This window comes from Leopardus geoffroyi, chromosome B3 (assembly GCF_018350155.1).
Source record: "Leopardus geoffroyi isolate Oge1 chromosome B3, O.geoffroyi_Oge1_pat1.0, whole genome shotgun sequence".
NCBI lineage: Eukaryota > Metazoa > Chordata > Mammalia > Carnivora > Felidae > Leopardus > Leopardus geoffroyi.
Genome location: NC_059337.1, coordinates 38685663 through 38703888, shown reverse-complemented (window position 1 = coordinate 38703888; position 18226 = coordinate 38685663). Strand labels below are relative to the sequence as shown.

The window sequence follows — 18226 nt, the reverse complement described above, 5'->3', positions numbered from 1 at the left end:
CCACAAAGAGCCTCCTACTATGTGAGCCTGTGTGAAATGTCCAGAATAGGCAAACCCACGGGGACTGAGAGTAGATTTGTGGTTGCCCACGGGTTGAGGGCATAGGGACCGACTGCTAACGGGACAGGGCTTCTTTGGGGTGATGAAAATGTCCAGTAATTGTATTGTGGTGGTGGTCTCACAACTCTGAATATACTAAAAAGCACTGAATTCAACACTTTCAAAGAATGAATCTTAGGGTAGGTGAGCAGAAGAACTCAGGTGTTCAAAAAAGGTAACCGGGTGTTGGTTCCCACCTGGCCTGGCCCTTTGTTGAGCTGAAGTAAAATAACATCTTGTGCCTTCCTCTGTGGCCTACCTGGCCGGACCTCGGGTGCCCCATCTGTTGAAAGCAGCAGTTGACCTGGGTGACCGCCTGACATTATAAATCCCTGTGTCTCGTGGCGGAGTCTGTGGGCCTTCATACTTTTGAACTTGCCCAGGATGGAATGTAGCGTTCAGCTTCCAGCCTCTAAAGTTGTTAAACAGTTCTGTGCGAACTGTTCTGCTGGAGCACGTGGGGGCCTGGTCAGGTCCCTCCCCAAAGCTTTGCAGTGCTTCCCTCGCTGGTGAGATGGACGTTCCAAGTTTGTAGATTCGCTTTGTGCCTCATTCACATCAGGACACACCCAGCCTGCGTGTGGCCATGGGTGGTGGCTGTCTCAGGCAGCTCCTTCAAGAGGGGACTTCAGTAGCCCTTCTCCCCTGTATTTTCAGCTTTGGGCTCCAGGTAAGCAGCCCCTGGGTGAAATCCTGGGGTTGATTACAGTGGCTTGACTCCAGCCTCCACGGCCCATTGCTGGCAGCTTTCACTTTCGGGGGACAGATCTGGGAGGGCAGCTGTCCGGAGCACCCCCCCACCTCCCCACCATGTGTGGCCTGAGCCTTAGCCGATCAGATTTTTGTAAAAGGAGCCCTGACCCAGGAATTGCAGGCCTTCTGATAAGTTGAGTGGGGTGGTGGGAAGGGCATGAGCCTGGGGATCAGGAGACCTGGCTTCTGGTCTTGACTTTGGCTCTACGACCAGTTCAGTGTGTGGCACTGAGGGAGCCTCTCCCACTGTCCAGGCCTCAGTGGTCACTGTACAGTGGGAGCGCCAGCCTCAACTGTCTTTCTTGGTAAAGCTCTAGCCCTGCTTGCGTACTGCTTCGTGTCCTGAAGCAAGGCTGGTCCTCGCTGAGTCTGGTCTCCAGCCCCTCCAAGGCCTGCGCCAGTGGGTGTGACGTGGGTCCTACTGAAGGCAGATAGTTCCCTTCCTCGAGTCTGGCTTGGCATCTCCTTGGGGTCACCCCTTTGGCCTTCTAGGTCCTCTTTCTCCACACCTTTGTCTACACGGCCCGAACTTTGCCACTATCCTCGTCACCATCATGAGGATAATGACTTTAGGTGTTTACTGAGCCCTCTCTGTGCCCGTGACGTGCTGGACCTCGCTGGGGTGAGGCGGTGTGATACGGGGTGCCTCTTGTTGCTGCCTGTGTCATTGGGATGTAGAGCCAAGTCGGGCCCGGGCCCAAATTCCAGTTCCATCATGATTGGCTGGGGGACACTGGGCAAGTCAGTCTTCACATCTGTAAAATGGGAATAATAATGGCCATCTTATTTACTTTGGAGAAAGGACAAAATAAGAATAGGTACCCATGAGCATGATTAACCGCTCTGTACCTAAGACCCGGAAGAATGAAACACAATAAACGAAATAGAAAATGCCCTGCATAGAGGAAGAAACAGGGTAGGCATTCAGCGCATGTTTGCTTCTGTCCCCAGTGGCTATTCTGTGATTCACTTTTCCTTCTCTCAAACTCCTGTCCACAAAAGATTCCCTGTTTCTAGACCTCAGAGCCCTCACTTTGTTGAAGTAATTTCAGGCTGGAAATGCTGGGGTGGGGAAGAAGTCAAGCTGCATTGGGTGTACAGAGCAAAAAACAAATGCTCCTGCAGCTAATTGTGCCTTATTATCATTGCGAAAAACACTTATTACCCCTTGTGTCATTACTGATACCTGCCTAATAATAGTTATTACCACTTTACTACCACCGAGAGTTTGTTTTAGTTTGCGATTTGATGGTGTTTAGTTTCATTTAGGGAAAATGAAGGGTCATTTCATTCATGCAAATTGTTACTTAGTTTAGCAAATTGTTACTTCCCCTAAAGCAAGAGGCTGAGGAATTCTTCTGAAGACAAAATATATGTTTTCAAGGAGGAGTATTTTGGGCAAATGAAAGGAAACCCAAAGAAAAATACCGTAGACGATAAGGAATCACAGAGGGTCTGAGATGGGAGGCCACGGAGAACTTGTGGGCCACCCCTTCTCTTTACAAAGGGGGAGACTGAGGCTGAGAGCTAGCTGGAAGTGACTGGCTTAAGGTCTCTCATCTAGGTAGCTGGGTTGACTTCCTGGGATCTAGCCAATCTTACCTTCCACCCTGCCCCCAAGAATGTCGGTTGTAATGCAGCTGATCTGGAAGGAGCTTCTGTGTCTCTCATGCTCGGTGCTGATTAGAGTTGCCAAATTTAGCAAATAAAACTAAAGAATGCCTAGTTGAATTTGAGTTTCTGACAGACGGCACGTAATTTTTTAGTGTAAGTATGTCCCAAATCTTGCAAGGGATATACTTATGCTAAAAATTACACCACGTGTGTCCAAACTTCAAATTTAACAGAGCTTCCTGTGTTTTATCAGGGAACCGTAGCTCTGACTTGTTACAGTAACAGTTACTGTTTGTGCATGTATTTTTCCAGAATACCAAGAACTGTTTGACATAGTCTTCTTTTGCCCTCTTGGCACACCTGGAAGGTCTTTGTGATTATTGTCCTTATTTTAGAGCTGAGGAAATAAGCTCAGAGAGGTGAAGCAACTTGCCTGAGGTCACACGGCCAAAGGTGGCAGAGGAGGGATTGAGTCCAGCCAGGTCTGTATGCCACGCCTGTGGCCTCACCTGTGGGGCAGCAGAGGTGGTGGGAAAAGAGGAGAGTTTCCTGGGGGCTGGATTTATTATTTGAGGAAACCGATGATCAAAAGCAGGTCCACCCCCCCCAGGTGTGAACTCCCCCCCACCCCAGCAGTGACATGTTGTCTCCTGTCTTTCAGAATCACCACCGCCCCCCTATTCTCGGCTGTCTCCTCACGACGAGTACAAGCCACTGGGTAAGTGTGTCCTCCTTCCCACCGGCTCCCTTTCAGTCCAGGGCCCAGCCTCAGCGCTCAGGGGTGTGGAGGGGAGGGGGGAAAGCAGGCCTGGTTGCCTTTGAGATGGGGCGAAGTTTTACAAACACACCTCCGGTCGGGCCAAAGCAGACCCAGGCTCTGCAGCCGGCTATTTACGTCTTGAAATTCCTCGGCTCATCATTAACCTCTCTGTGACCTTTAAACATGGGCCTGTGGGAGATGAATGGGTTTTGACTTAAGCACCTCATTGGAGATGGGTTTGGTATTTCCCTCTTTTCCTCTCTCCCTCCCCCAGCCTTTGGTTGTTCTCCTTTGACTTGTGTTAATTAGCACTATGACAGATAGGTAGAGCATATGAAGTCCCCTTTGAGAGGGGTGGTGTTTTTCCCCCCATTTTAAGCCAGGAAGTTCACCTGGGCAGAAACAACCGTCAGACTGTGCAGAAAATCCGTGTATTGGTGCAGAAAGCCCCTGGTGTGGTCCGACCCCGGGGTGTGCTCCGTGGAGGTGGTAATGTCATTGTAGGCAGGTCCCACTCAGAGTCAGAAGTGTTCTCTGGAAACGCTTGGGGCTCGATGAGCAGCTCGTATTCTGGAGTAGCTGCATGTGGTTTTACAAGTAGCGGTGGCTTGTTTTCTGGCCCTGCTGGGTCCCCCAGAGGAGGATACCAGGGATGGGGTGAGTTCGTTTGGCTCTACTAGTACCAAGAGAGAAACTTTGCGACCCAGGCAGTTCCCGTGGGAGTCAAGCTTCCAAAGTCCGATAGCACAGCAGTGATGCTCACACATTCCACCAAGTGACCACAAGAAGTGGGTTTTGTTTTGTTTTTGGTAAAGGCCTCTTCCCAGTAGCCTGTGTCAGCATCATCTGGGAGGTCACTTCTAAGTGTCGCAGACGCTCAGGCATCCAGGCCAGTTTTCTTTCCAGGCCACCCCCACCCCCCCCCTCCCCCCCCCCCCCCCCCCCACCCCCCGCCTTGTGCAGTCAGAAATGCCCACCGGGTCCCTTCAGGAGTTTGACCTCTTCAGCCTAGGAGGACAGAGCCTGTCCCATGACGGTGTGTGAGTCAGTGGTTTAATGATGGCAACTTCCTCATTGTTTTTCCCCACGGATGGTCATCCCGTGCATGGAGGAGCTTTATTTAGTTTTCTGGGGGAACTGAAGAGGTCATCTGGTGGGACCCTGTCACTTCATAGATGAGGAATCTGGCTGAGGGCTGGAGCGGGCCCTGCAGCTAATGAGCAGCAAGGCTGAGGCAGAAACCCCATTCAGCTCGGCGGTTCCCCATCCCTCCCTCACAGGCCTGTCTCAGCATTTCCCAAGTCAACATAATTGCTCTGGTCGCTTAGAAGATCTGTAGATCCATTAGAGGGGGGGAAAACCCTCAAAGGTTCTTAGTAAATGTAGCCCCTCAGTTCGAATGTCGAGGATCATTGCCCCGAGGAATTGCAGGTCAGCCTGTGATAAAGCAGCAAAAATCAGGACACCGCCTGGCCCTGCAGAATGACCATTTGGAAATCAACAGGTGTCCCGGTTATTTTACAAACGGGACAACTGAGGCCCAGAAAAGAGGAAATGACACTTGCTAGTAGTCACATAGCTCAGGAATCTGTAGACTATGGCCTGCCATCTGTTTTTTGTATGTTTCGTGAGCTAAGGATGTTTTGCACTTTTTTCGATGGTTAAAAAAAAAAAATCAAAAGAGTAATATTTCCCGACATGTGAAAATTACATGAAATTCAAAGTTTAGCATCCGTGAAGAAAAATCCCGCTGGAATATCACCGTGTTTGCCTGTTTCCATGTTGTCTGTAGCTGCTTCTATGCTGTAGTGACACAGTTGAGTAGCTGTAACAGAGATCGTGTGGCTCACAAGGCTTGAAAATGCTATTTGCTCTGGGGCCTTTTGCAGACAAAGTTGGTGAGCCCTGATTTTTATGACTGATGGTGGAGGTTGGACTCAAACCTGGGGCTCCAGCTTCAAAGCAGGGTCCCTCTCTGGGGGTCAAGCAGTGATCAAAGTTGGGAGTGTTCTTTTTCTCCATCAGCCACTGCAGGGTATCAGATGTCAGGGCCTCGCTCGAAGCAATAAATGGGAGGGTTTGGAAGGATGCAGGATAGGGACTTACTAGCTGTGAAAGGTGGGAACCGTTCCCATGCCTGGGACCCTCACAGAGCTGCCCACGTTGGCTCTATAGCAGCTCCCGCAAGGAATAGGGTCCAGCCTGCGATGTTGCACTTTGGGAACATTAGATCCGAAAAGCAAAACGCTTTTAAGAAGTTCCCACTTGGGCATTGGGGTTATTATTTTTGTTTCCAAGAGATTTTCCATGTGTCCGTAGTTTCCTCCTAACACATTTTAGCAGCAGATAACTTTTTCGTGTCCTGATAAATAGTCCGGGCTATTTTTTGTATTATTTTCTTTTCCTTGCATTGTTGCTTTTTCATAAACAAAAAGTCAGTTCACTTCTAAGCCTCTGTGATCACATGAGACCAAAAAGCAAAATAAAACCCAGAACACCCAGTCAGCATCTGGCAATTGGGAAACAACAACAAAAAAACCCCAAACCACCCCCCCACTCCCTAGAATTGGTTAATGTTTCATCTTCCCGCTCCCCAAACCATGTGGTAAAAGGGGAAAAAAAAAATCCTACAGGATCGAATGGAATTCTAGCTAGCCAGGGCCTTGGCTAACGGTTTTGGTCCCAGGAATCCCCAGGTTGGTCAGGTGGGACCCACTGAGCCAGACCCGGGTTGAGCTGGGTAAGAAGGTGATGAGCTGTCAACCTCACAGAACGTACCTTTTGACGCCTTCACATGGACAACGCCCCATAGCTGGTCGCAGAGGAAAAAATTTGCCAGTCTGCCTGCCCCCAAAAGGCATCGGCTTGTCAAGGTGGTAGCTTAGTGTCCAAGAGAAAACGTGCCAAAGATTTTCTTTTCCTCGTCTCACCGCACTGCAGACAGGGAAAAACAAATAATGCATGCCATACGAAGTACTTAAAACTACTTTAAAAAAAAAAAAAAAGAATGCCTTAAAAAAACCAGTCCAGGCATTGAAAGTTGCTCCGTGAGCAGGTTTGGATGTTAAAGAGTGGAGGAGGGAAGAGCGAGAAAAAAAGTTAATCTGGGAGCAAATGCTTGAGCCCTTAATTAGAGGGGTGTAAGCGGGACAGAGTGAGGATGGCTGGTAACTTGTTAAAACAGAGCTTCCCGAGCTCCAGCGGGAGGAAGGAAGGAAGCAAGGAAGGAAGGAAGCAAGAAGGAACAACTTTAAGAATTTTAATGGTTGTAATTAAGCACAGCAACTATGAATTGTTTAGGGGCTTAATTTAACCTTACCCACAGAGGCTCCAAGTTGCTACTTGCTCAGTCCCCTGAACTTGGGTTATTTCTGTGGTCAGGGCAGTTGAAACTTTTTCAGGTGTGAGGGCTGCAGCAGTCAGCATTTTCCAGGGAAGTTCCAGGGCCGTCTGGTCTGGTCTCGCGTGATCGCGGGACGAAGTTACAGAGTGGCATCAGGAAGCTGAGAGAGACACGTCGCCCTTTGCAAGCACTTGCGTGTGCACATGCACACGTACACACACAGATGCGTGAGAAGAAAAGAGAGGAGCGCCCCGCAGCCAACTGAGTTGTCTTTTTGTTTCTTCCGTAGATCTATCTGATTCCACATTGTCTTACACTGAAACGGAGGCCACCAACTCCCTCATCACCGCCCCGGGTGAATTCTCAGGTTGGCATTTCTGTCCTTGCACGTCGCTGTTGTGTTGAACTTCACAGAAGGGGGACAGGTTGGGGGTGGGGGCTTGATGGAGGCCTTTTTGATTTCCTTCCTCCTTTTCTTTTCCCCTTTCCTCCCACCTCTTGGATAGGAAGACTGTCCCTGTCTTCATCCTTGGCGTCCTTGGGGTTAACGACAATCTGTACGAATGAGATCTAAAGATGGTCACTTTGAAAGTGCCTGTTGGTCCACGTGTTCACCAGTGGACTCCTCCTTGTCTCATGGAAACAGGGAAAGCCCAGCATGACCCTCTATCCCTCATTTTAGCAGGGGAACCTCTTTTCCCAGCTGCCAAGAGGCCCCAGAGTGGATGTGTTTGTATATATTTATCTTTGTGGGTTTCTCCTCCTGTCCACACCTCTGGGGAAGGACAGACGTGGAGGGTCAGAAGAGTGGAAGTCGAGTGGGTAGAATGAGCTTGGACAGAGGGTCTGGCAAACGAGGAGTTTGCCAAAGGTTGGTAGCTTCCATGTCTCTCCCTGAGCAGTGGATGCTGGGCTAGGAAGCAGAGAGAACCCCAGTTTGGAGTCTCCCAATCCCCTGCAATTAAGAGTTGGCCACAGGGAGCCTCACATTCCTGGGCCTACCTAAACCAACCCTTCCTTAGGAGATCAGAGGTTGGTGGTGCCCGGGGGGCATCGAGGGCCAGGAGGGACTCTGGTGCTGAGGTCTGTGGGACCCTTTGGGAACATGATGGATGGGTGTGCCGTGAAGACAGCTGGGGCTTGTGGCCTGGATCTGTGCTGTGTGGTGTGACAGCCACTCAGGCTGGAGCTACCTCCTAAGTGGGCATGGCTGGGTCTCCACGTGAAGGCCTCTGTCTGTCTGCATCGCAGCTGCCCTTCCCCTGCCCCACGCCCATGTCATGATAGCAATAGCCGCGACCATAGCTGTTTAATGTTTCCTCTGCACGGGCCCCTTTTTCATGCATCAGCTCAGAACAGCAGTAAAGGACTCGCTCAGGGTCACATAGTAGCAGAACCACTCGCCACTGTGCTTATAACCACTGCTCTGTCCCCCCTTTCCTGCAAGGGCTGACTGTATCCCCAATGCCTCCATTCCTTCACATGAAGATCTGTCTGTCATTCTTGCCACCCCCTCCCCATGACTCTAAGGGTGACACGATGCTGGCTGTGCATGGCTGCCTGGCCATTTCCCATGTCTGAGCCCCTCTTCATTCCGTATTCCATCACAACCATGGAGGTCGCAAGAGTATGTCTGTTTCAAAGATAGGAAAACTAGAAGCTGGAGCAAGAAGTGACTTGCCCCGGGGTCACATAGTGGGGCTCAGCTGGTACTGAGGTCCAGGGCTTCGGGGTCCTCCCTGCCTTCTGGTCTCTGGTGGCCCCCTCTAATCGGGGGTTTCCTCTGTGCCTTTTGGCCCCTACTTGGTTGCAGTGTTTTTCCCTGAAAGACCTTACCGGACGAATGTAAGAAAGTTAATATTTCACTGCATTCTTTTTTCTCCTTTGCCTATGTAGAAGGAAGCCACGTATAATTTTGAAGCAAGAGGCTTAACGGTATTTCTGAATGCATGATTCTGTGCCTTTGCCAGCCCTCAGGATGTGTTTAATTTAGGTGATTGCATTGGGGTAGGTTGGATGGATGGGTAATTTTTCGACATCCCCCCAACCCCCATCCCCCCAGTTAATGGTGGAAATTCTCATTTGCGGGGGTGCTGTAGAGTTCTGCAGTACGTTTGCAGATATAGTCTCTCTTTTTTTTTTAAAAAATTTTTTTAATGTTTATTTAGTTTTGAGATAGAGAGAAAAAAATGAATGAGTGGGGGAGGGGCAGAGAGAGAGGGAGACATAGAATCCGAAGCAGGCTCCAGGCTCTGAGCTGTCGGCACAGAGCCCGATGTGGGACTTAAACCCATGAGCCGTGAGATCATGACCTGAGCTGAAGTCGGACGCTTAACCGACTGAGCCACCCAGGCACCCCAATCTGTTTTGATCTCTGTCATCCCGGAGCTGATCTGGTGTGTGGCTCAGGCAGGAGGGAGCAGACCCCAGAGCACTTAGGGAAACCAGGAGAGAGCGCCCTCTGGAGGGACATCTCTGGGAACCCTGGGGTCGATAGGTTTGGCTGCCTCTAGGGCCCAGGGGCCCTGTGTTTGGGATTACTGCCCAGTCATCCCAGAGCGGTGTGTGGTAATGGCCAGTGAGGAGGCCCCTGCTGTTCTTAACTGTGGACGAGGACTACTTGGTTCTCATGAGAAAATCGGGGGGCGGGGGGGAGGCATCCAGTGACTTGGAATTCTGAAGGGCTAGGGGAGCTGGGGAGGAAGTTTGGGATTGGCACTGAGGGGATCAAATGGGATCTGGCGGGCTTTGGTCTGAGATCTGGGTTGTCTCAGCAGGCAAGTGGAACCTTCCGCACGTGGTCACCCAGGCCCCTTCCAGGGACTTAATGCGTCTCCTCCCACACCGCGGGCTCCCTCTTCAGCTTTTCCAGCTTACTCGTGCTCTGGGAATCTGAGGACCAACGGGCAGTACGTTGGCACTGCCCCTGCCTCCTGGGAGCTCACAGGCTTGGGGCTGGAGTAGCTGTCACACTGGAGGACAGGCTCTGGGAGGGAGGCCCCGCAGGGTGAGGAGAAGGCCCAGAGGGGTGACAGGTCTCAGTGGATGAAGGTAGGAGTCGTCCATCTGGCTAGGATGTAATGCAGGGTTGTGCCTGGCAGGGTGGGAAGTGAGGTCAGAAAGATGATGGGCAGAATGTGTTGGGCCAGGCCAGGGTGTTTGTTGGTCAAGGACAGATAATCATGCCGCCGCTGTCGTTGTCAACAGTTGACAGCTCTTGACACTCACTACTGAGCACTTTGCGAAGAGCTGGTCATTCTCCATCTCGTTGACTCCTTACCACGAGCCAGTGAGACAGATGTGATTCCCCCTGCTTTATGGGTGAGGAAACTGAGGCTCATTGCTGGGCAGGCTGCCCAAATTCCTGAATTGTGAGTGGCAGGCTTGGACTGGGACTGCCCAGCCCTCCAGCCCCGAGGGTCCTGCCTGGCATTCCGCAGCTAGCGTTCCCATCCCCTTCCCTGAGACACACCCTGGTGGGGGCTGGGGACAGGGTAAAGCCTTGGGACGGTCCATCCCTGTTTAAGGACTGAGGATGGGGGTGCGGGGCTGGCAAGAGGTGTAGGGCTTTGTGCTTATCCTTGTCACCACTGGGCAAACCCTGCAGACCACCCAGAGGCCACACCGGCCAGCCGCCTCAGCCCCCTCTGCCTCCCGGAGTCCTGAGGGGCAGCTGTTCCTGAGAGCCTGGCCCCTTTCTTGAGCAGGGTCTGCAGCCCTGCTTGTCGGCCTTGTTCAGTGTCAATCCCAGCGCCTAGCTTGGAGCATTCTATTTTGATCCAGCTCCAAGGTCTCAGCTTCACTTTCCTGTTCTGTGGTTGAGGCCACTTTAGGGGGATGGTGGGCATTTTGAGGCGCAGTCATAGCCGGGGCAGGCAAGGGCATGTGGGTGGCCGGGCGGGGGCGCGGGCAGCAGGACAGGAGGCTGTCTTGTGTCAGCTCTCTGCTGAGTGGTTGACAGGACACCCTCATCTGATCTGTTTATCAGCTCCACGTTTAGATGCATGATCCCTGCTACACAGATGAGAAACCTGAAGCTCAGGAGGGACAGTGACTCCACCAAGATTACTCAGTGAGGGGCAGAATGCACAGCTTCCACTAGATCTAAAGACCCTGACACCCAGAGTCTTGACAACCTAGGAATTCCTTTTGGGGTGCCTTCAAAAGCTTGATGCTCTGGATTCCTTCCCTAACTCAGAGCCTGGGACACTGTCCCCTGACTATCTAAAGCTCCCTCAGGCCATCCTTTTCCCCTCCATGACACCTCTACCTTTCTCCCATTCCCTTGATTTCAGTTTAGTTTAGGGAGGAAAACAAGATTAGCTAGTTAAATTCACACTAAAGTGTGAGTGGCTGGTGGGCAACCCTTCTTGGCAACTTGAAAGTAGAATATGCTATAATTCAAAGAATTGTAGGATGAAGGGCCACCTAGGCATGGTCATTCTGAGGAGGGATGAGTGAGGAGGGCAGGATTCTCTTAGCTCTTGGCTGCCCTAGGCTAGAAGAACAGAAAGAGCATAACACAAGGAGCATTATGCCCTGGGTGGGAAAGAGCAGCCAGATCAGGCTCCGTGCTGGGTGCAGAGTGAGCTTTGGGCCAAACCTTTAATGACGGCCTGAAGCGATGTGTTGCTTTAGAAGCCAGGCCTGCCCCATTCCAATGCTGTGGGGCTGGGGGGGTGCAGCCCTGGGCCAGCTTCAGGAACCAGTGACTCCCCTCTGGTAGCCTATTCTAGTGCCTATCAGATAGCTATTCAAGTGCCTTTAGTAAGTACCTATGGTATACAAGGTGTGCTATAAGCTGCCAGTCACAGGGCTGTCCCATTTCCTGACTTTGGATGTGTGTGTGGTCAGTCCTCAGAGCATGCTGTTTCTTTAGAGCTGTGTCGGTGAGGGCGAGCCCCTCACTTTAAACAGGGAAAAGCCCAGGGAAGGAAGGGAGCTACACAGGACCACGTGTTGGGGGGGGGGGGGTGGGAGCTCAGCTGCATGTATCTTTCCTCCATCAACCAGACCGTAAGCTTCTCGAGGGCACAATTCATTCTCTAGGATTCTTGCATTCTGTAGATTGACAGAGTTTGGGAACAGAGGCTCAGAGAGGTTAGGAGAGTGGCTGAGGGCCACACAGCGAGCATAAGCAAGTAGAGCCAGGTTACAACCTAGGGGGGTCCATGCTGCCCAAACACCTGCCTCCTTTCCTCTCAGTGGTCTCTGAAGAGGTACCCTCTGGGGTTGGCGCTGTCTGATGTTCATCATCGGTGGCTCCGGAAGCTGGGAGAGGAGCATGTTGGTGCGGTATTGTTTCCTGCTGCTTCCTGATTCTACGTTCCAAGATGCTCTCCTCAGACACCCCCATCCACCACAGACCCTAGAGCTCCTTGTTCTCCAGGGTCCTCAGTTCAGTTCACTCCATGTGTGGTGAGCTTCTCTAGCAAAGTGGCTGAAGAGCACGGGCTGTGCACCGTTGGACCCTGGGTTCCAGTCCCAGCTGTGCCCTTTCCTAGTTGTGGGGCTTTGGGACAGCCCCTTAGCCACTATGAGATGATGCCTGTGAATCAGCCAAGGCTTGGCACACAGCATATGGTAGGTGTGGCCATTACAGCGTGGCAGGCACTGTGGTTAAGGCTGGGAGCTCAGAAGATAAAAATTACATTATCTCTATCCTCATGGTACTCACAGTCAGGGGAAGATGCAGTAATAATAAGGAGGGGTGTAACAGGCCGTCCAGAGGAAGAAGAGATTAGGGATGGACGCTTGGTGTGGTGAGAAGGCAGCCCAGGAAGACTTCCTGGAAGAGGTGATGTCCAAGTTGGGTTTTATGGGATGAATAGGAGCCTACAAAAGAGACAAGTTTGGGGGGTGGGTAGATGCGTTCCAGGTAGAAGACATAGCAGGTGCCAAGGTCTGGAGGTGAGAAAACAGCGTGATGCTGAAAAAGCAAAGGGATTTAGAGGGGCTAGCAAGCAAAGCACCTGGTGTTGGCAGGAGATGAGGCAGGGGGAAGCCAAGTCCTGTTAAAAACTTTTTACTGTAATACACAGAGTGCACAGGTAAGTGTCCGGCCCAGCCAGTTTGTATAAACTGATCGCATCCGGGTGACAGGCAGAGCCCGGAAAACATTGCAGGCACATGACAGTGTTCGTTGCCTGTAGGTCTAGGTGCTGTGTGCCGAGTGGTTTAGGAGGAAGCGCTGGAGGGAGCGGGGTAAAGTTTTAGCTGCAAAAGGGCTTTCACTTGGCTTTGGAGAGCAGGAAGGAAGTCTTACCTGGAGTTCAAGGCAGACGGTGCCTTGACACATTTAGACTTGAACACAGATTGGTGCCCACGAGTTAAGAGCTGGCTTTTGGGGGTGGTCCACCCTTGCTCTGTCCATCCCCCTGGGTCAGGCTCTGGCCTGGTGGTGGTGGACCTGGATGGCTGCTGGGTTCCTGGGCCAGGACCAGCTTGTCATCTCCAATTCAAGACAGCCCCAGACTCCTTGACTTCTCTCAGGACAGCAGTTGAGGAGAAGGACCAGTTGCCTCTGGTTCCAACATTGGCAGCATTTGGAACTTGCATCAAGCATGTTTGACTGTTTTTTTCAGTTTTGACCAACCAGAGCAGGGGAAAAGCCTTTTTGTCTCCTTAAAAACTCCTGGGATGTCACACAAGGACCCATTCTTCCTAGACTGGTTGTCTGAGGCTGGAATGGAGATAGTGAGGGGTGAAAGGCAGCAGTGACAGAGGTGTTCTGTTCACCAAGAAGACACCAGGGTGTAGACAGCATCCTGGGAGGACCAGGTGTTTGTGGAGGGGTCTGGTCATCCTGGCTTGGCAGGAAGCACTGTAGGATGGAGGGCAGCACACTGGAGTGGCTTCCGGGCTTGGTTTTGGCCTTTACCCTGTGGCATGACTTCAGGCAAGCACCTTACCTCTCCAGTCTCAGTTTGTTCAGCTGTATATTGGGCCATTAGGCCACTGATCTCAGGGGCTCCTCGGTAATGGTGTGTTACAGGCAGAGGGTACCAGATCCTGGCCCTCAAGGGGTTGTGCAGGGAGCTGGGGCTTCTGGCCTGGTAGGATCTTAGCTTCTCATCATTGTCCCAAAGCAGAACTATGCCTGGGACAAGGCCATGCGGAGGGAGGGGATCGGTGTCCTGTATCCCTCACCCCCTGGAGCACTAAAGCTTGGAGTGGGGGTACACTTGACTGATGAAGAATCCAAGGCCCAGAGAGGGCAACTGAGTCACCGGAAATCACACAGCTTTTGTACTCATTGGGGTCCCTGACAAAGGACCCCAGGGCCGGTGTGTTTCCTGATGGTAGGCTTTGGGATGACGTCAGTGTCTTGAACATTTATTAGGAACCTACTGCATGCCAGTGGCAGGTGATATAAAGTGAAGAAAGCCTGGCCCTTCCCCTTTAGGAGCTAATGGTCTAGAAGGAGAGATGGACCGCAAGCAAAGAATGGTGAATGATTGCTTGTGCTAAGTGCTGGGGAAATATGGGCAAGGCTTAGCACCAGCACAGAGACAAGAGCTGGGGACTCTGTTGGGGTGGGAATGGGGTATCAGGGAAAGCTTCAAGGAGAAAGTGATTCTGGGTTGGGTTTTGTAGGATGACTAGGAGTTCACCAAGAAGACAACAGGGTATAGACAGCATGTTGGAAACGAGGGACAGCTTGTGCAGGAGCAGGGAGGTGTGTAATAGCACCATGTGTTCTGAGTTTGTTTGTGGCCAGAAGGTTAATATGTGTGAGATGGGGGAATAGGGAAAGATGAATCCATCGAGATTGTCCTGAATCTGGAGGAACGGATTAGAGCAGAAGGCTTGTGGTCACTGAGGCCAGAGGAACTCTGGAATATACTTGGTCCCGAAGGGGCTCTGGACCTTGTCTGGCATCCAGCACAGGGACTAGCCCATAGCTGGAGGTCGCTGTGGGATGGATGAAGGGATGAATGGACGATTTTTTCTTGCCCAGGACCAAGAGACCCAGAGTGAGAGAGAACACATAAGATCGTAGCACATATTCAAGAATCACAGGTAATCCCGAGGTCTGTGCCAGGCACCTTGTATTCACTCATGGAATCCTCCCGACAGCTCTGTGAGGTAGCTACTTTTATTAGCCAGAAATAACTGAGGCTCAGAGAGGTTAAGAAACCTACCCAAGGTCACCCAGCTAGAAAACTAGAACTGGGATCAGAACCCAGGCAGTCTGGCCCCTGTCGGGTTCCCCAGTCTCTGGCACAGGGCCCTTCCTGCCCCCTGAAAGATACAGGACTGACATGGTTGTTCCTCTGGCGCTTCTGTGGCCCTGGGTACCCCCCAGATTTGACAGGAACAACTGTCACCAGGCCCCAGAGAGGAGCTCTGCTCATCAGATGGTTGCTGGATGAGTAAATGAACGACCACTGGGATGGCAGGTGGGCAGGTTTCCGAGAGGGGGTTGCTGGGCCCAGGCGGCGTCCTGTTCCTGCCCAGGGTGCTTTGGCTCGAGACAGAGGCAGCCACTGCCTACCCCTCACTACACCTCAGGCGGCCGACATCTCCGGGAGAACCAGCAGGTTTTCCGAGGAGACCTGAAATTCCAGAAAATGCAGTTGGTTGCTTCCAGCCTAATCACAACCATCTGTCTGCCGGGCTCGGTGGCTCGCCCTCCTCCTGTCCTCGCTGGCATGCTTTCCCTGGGCGTCTGTAACAATCGGGAGCCGCACTCGAAAGTTTCCTTGTCAGGGTAGAGCGGCTGTTGCCAAGAGCTCCTTCTTTGATGCAGAAAATATATCCTGAAGGTACTTTGTCAGATGTTTTTATATTAAACATTCTCCCTCTGTGCCCCTTGGCCGCCAAGGGAAGCAGAGATACATCACTTTTCCAGTTGCCCTTTGTGGAAAGAATTCCTGGTGTTTATGGGCCCTTTCCCCTCGCCACCCCTGGCAGGGCCGGGCACCCCTCGGCCAGAGAGGGGAAGGCCTTGGGGGGTGTCACCCCTGCACAGCAGGGGTGCCCTGGCCTGAGGGAGGGACACTACCCTTATCCTGTGGTAGAAGCTTCTGGGTTGGGAAAAACAGAGGTCTCATGTCTGGAGCAGACATCAAAGCCACTGCCCCAGACTGCAAGGTGAATCATTGCCAGGACTTTAATTGATCTTTAAAAAGAGAGGTAGGAGCTCAGAGATAGGAGCCTGGAAACCATTTTAATCACTCCGAGTTGTCCAGGGTTGTGCCAGCACGGGACAGAGCTGGGAGAAACTGGGCTGTTAGGCCTTCTGTGCCAGGTGGGGGAGAAGGTGGGGAGGCAGGCTCCGGCACCCAGCCTAGAATGGGGGGTGTGGGCAGCGAGGGGCAGAGTGCACCTTCTGGCTCTGGCCCCCTCCTCTCGGGCTGAATGGGCTGAAATATGGCACCAGAGGCACCTCTGGAGACAGGCTGGCTGCATCTGCCCATCAGGATGTGTGTGCCCCGGGAAGTCCCAGGCTATGTCTCTCCCCACCCCTCTGCCTGTCTCTGCTCCCCTCCCTGGGTCCTCTCATCCTCTGCCTTATATCCGACACTGAGGGGATATGCTCCCCAGGTGCCCTGTGGGCTCCCAGCCTTGCACTCGGCAGCTGTGTGGTCTTCTGCAAACCACACATTCTCTCTGGGCCTCGGGTCCTGCCCTGCTGGGCTGAGGGATGGGGGGAACGGGTCATGGGTCACTCCCACCTGCCGCCACAGCTGCAGGAGAAGAGAGGACACTTTACAAAACAAGGACTCCAGGTTGCTCTCAGGGGGCAGATGCTGGGAATGGGGTTTGGGGGGCAGGGCCTGGGTCTTCCCCACCTAGTGCCCAGCTCAGGGCCCAGAGTGCGGTAGATACTGGCATGGTGTCTGTGATTCACAGAAGGCCCCCCCGCCCCCCCCCCCCCCCCAGAGGGCTTAAAACAGAACAGCTTTCACAGGGATGCCATGCTCTCTCCACACCCCTGGACTCTCTCAGCTCATGTGGTCTGTCTCAGGCTCAAGGAAACCCTGGTTTGGACTGGGGGAGCCCTGCCTCTGGAGCCTCCATTGCTGTTTGACCAGAGAGAGGAACCAAGAATGGCAGAGAGGGCCCATCTCCTCCTACCTGGCTGCCCAGCTGTGTCTTAGCTGTCTTCCCTCTTCCTCACAGGACAAAGGCCAGAGAGAGCCCCAAGGGCTTCCTTGGAGTCTAATAGTAGTGCTGAATCTGGCCTGGGGGCCAGGAGACACCCCGGTCCCAGTTCTGGCTTTGTCCCACCTGTCTTGGTCTCAAACTGCTTCCATTCAGCCTTTCCCTCTGTAAAATGGGCCAGTAGGTCTAACCCATTGGTTCTCAGTTCTCTTTGCACATTAGACTTCCCTCTTCCCTGAAGAGTTTTTAAAAAGCTCAGACCCCATTCCGGAAATGGTTGGGGAGGGACTGGGCATCAGGATTTTTAAAAATTCCCCAGGCGATTCTAATATGCAGCCAGGGCTAAGAACCCAGATCTGGCCATCTCCTCCTCAAGGCGGAGCCTTTTCTGTAGTGGGGGCCCCCAGCCTGTGCTTGATCACTTCTGGGGATTGGGTGCACATGGCATCTCAAAACTGCCTTAAAACAGGTGTCATAACTTCCAGTTTTCAAGGGAGAAAACTGAGTGTGGGAGGTGGTTAAACTTGACTTGCTCAAAGCCACTCAGCTAAAGGTGAGCGTCTGATCAGCAACTCCCTGAGGTTGGTGTAGTTTTCGTTTTCTGCAGCGAGGTGGGTTGTCTGATGGCTCAAGAAAGTCGCTGCCCCCCTTGTGGCCCGGACGCCTCCCTGGATCTAAATAGCCTTACCAAAAAGTGAAATGAGACAGTCAGCTCTGCCCAGGCCTGCTTCTGGACCTTGAGGTATGGTGTGGAGTGAGGCGTATAGATGACAGGATGCTCAGGGACCCAGCAGGGCAGGGGCGGAAAGCCCAGGCTTGGGGGCCAGACAGACCTCCCTCTTGCAGCCTTACTTCACTTCTGACAAGTGGGTTTGGCAACATCTCATGGATGCCCTGGAGATGCCATACGTATGGTGCCTGGTGTGCATTTGATTTTCTGTGAATGTGAGGAAGTGAATTGGTGACCAAGTATTAGCATGCTGGGTGGGATTGCATGAAGGAGAAGGTACCCAAGGCAGGGCCTTCTCAGGAAACTTAGAATCTAATTAGAAAGATTGGGGGGAAAAATCACTTCCTAGAGAAGCAGGGTAAATGCTGTTTCCCAAGGAAAGAGTGTGGGCTGGGAGACAGCAGCTACCCAGGGAGGCTGCAGGGGATGCGGGGAGCAGAGCTGGGGCCAAGGTCAGATGGAGGGTTTCACCAGGCCACAGGGGAAAGGGCACCCCAGGCCCTGGGAGCTGCTGGGCAAAGGCAAGGCGATGTGAAGATGCTTCTCTGAGAATGGGCATAATCCTGGCAGGGCAGAAGGAAGTGAGGTCCATGGGAAGGCCTTGAATGCCACTTCAGGGACGGCCGGACTTTGCTCTGTGGTGGGTGCTCCAGAAATACTTTTGACTGATGGACGGATCAACCGTATCCTTAGAGGATGGGTTTGTATGGCTCAAGAGTGTAGGGTTTTGTTTGTTTAATGTAATCTTTTTATTGCTGTGTACTATGTGTGTAGAAAAAGCACACATATCCCAAGTGAACGGTTTTTCCAAACTGAG

At 52.3% G+C, this 18226-nt stretch overlaps 1 protein-coding gene across 1 annotated transcript in view; it reads left to right on the top strand.

The window, feature by feature from the left end:
* Positions 1-18226, top strand: part of SMAD6 (SMAD family member 6) — a 77532-nt gene that overhangs the window by 7085 nt on the left and 52221 nt on the right. Inside the window, exons 2-3 of the mRNA XM_045449342.1 lie at positions 3128-3184; positions 6859-6936. Of these exons, the coding sequence (XP_045305298.1) occupies positions 3128-3184; positions 6859-6936 (135 nt within the window). The remainder of the gene's footprint in view (positions 1-3127; positions 3185-6858; positions 6937-18226) is intronic.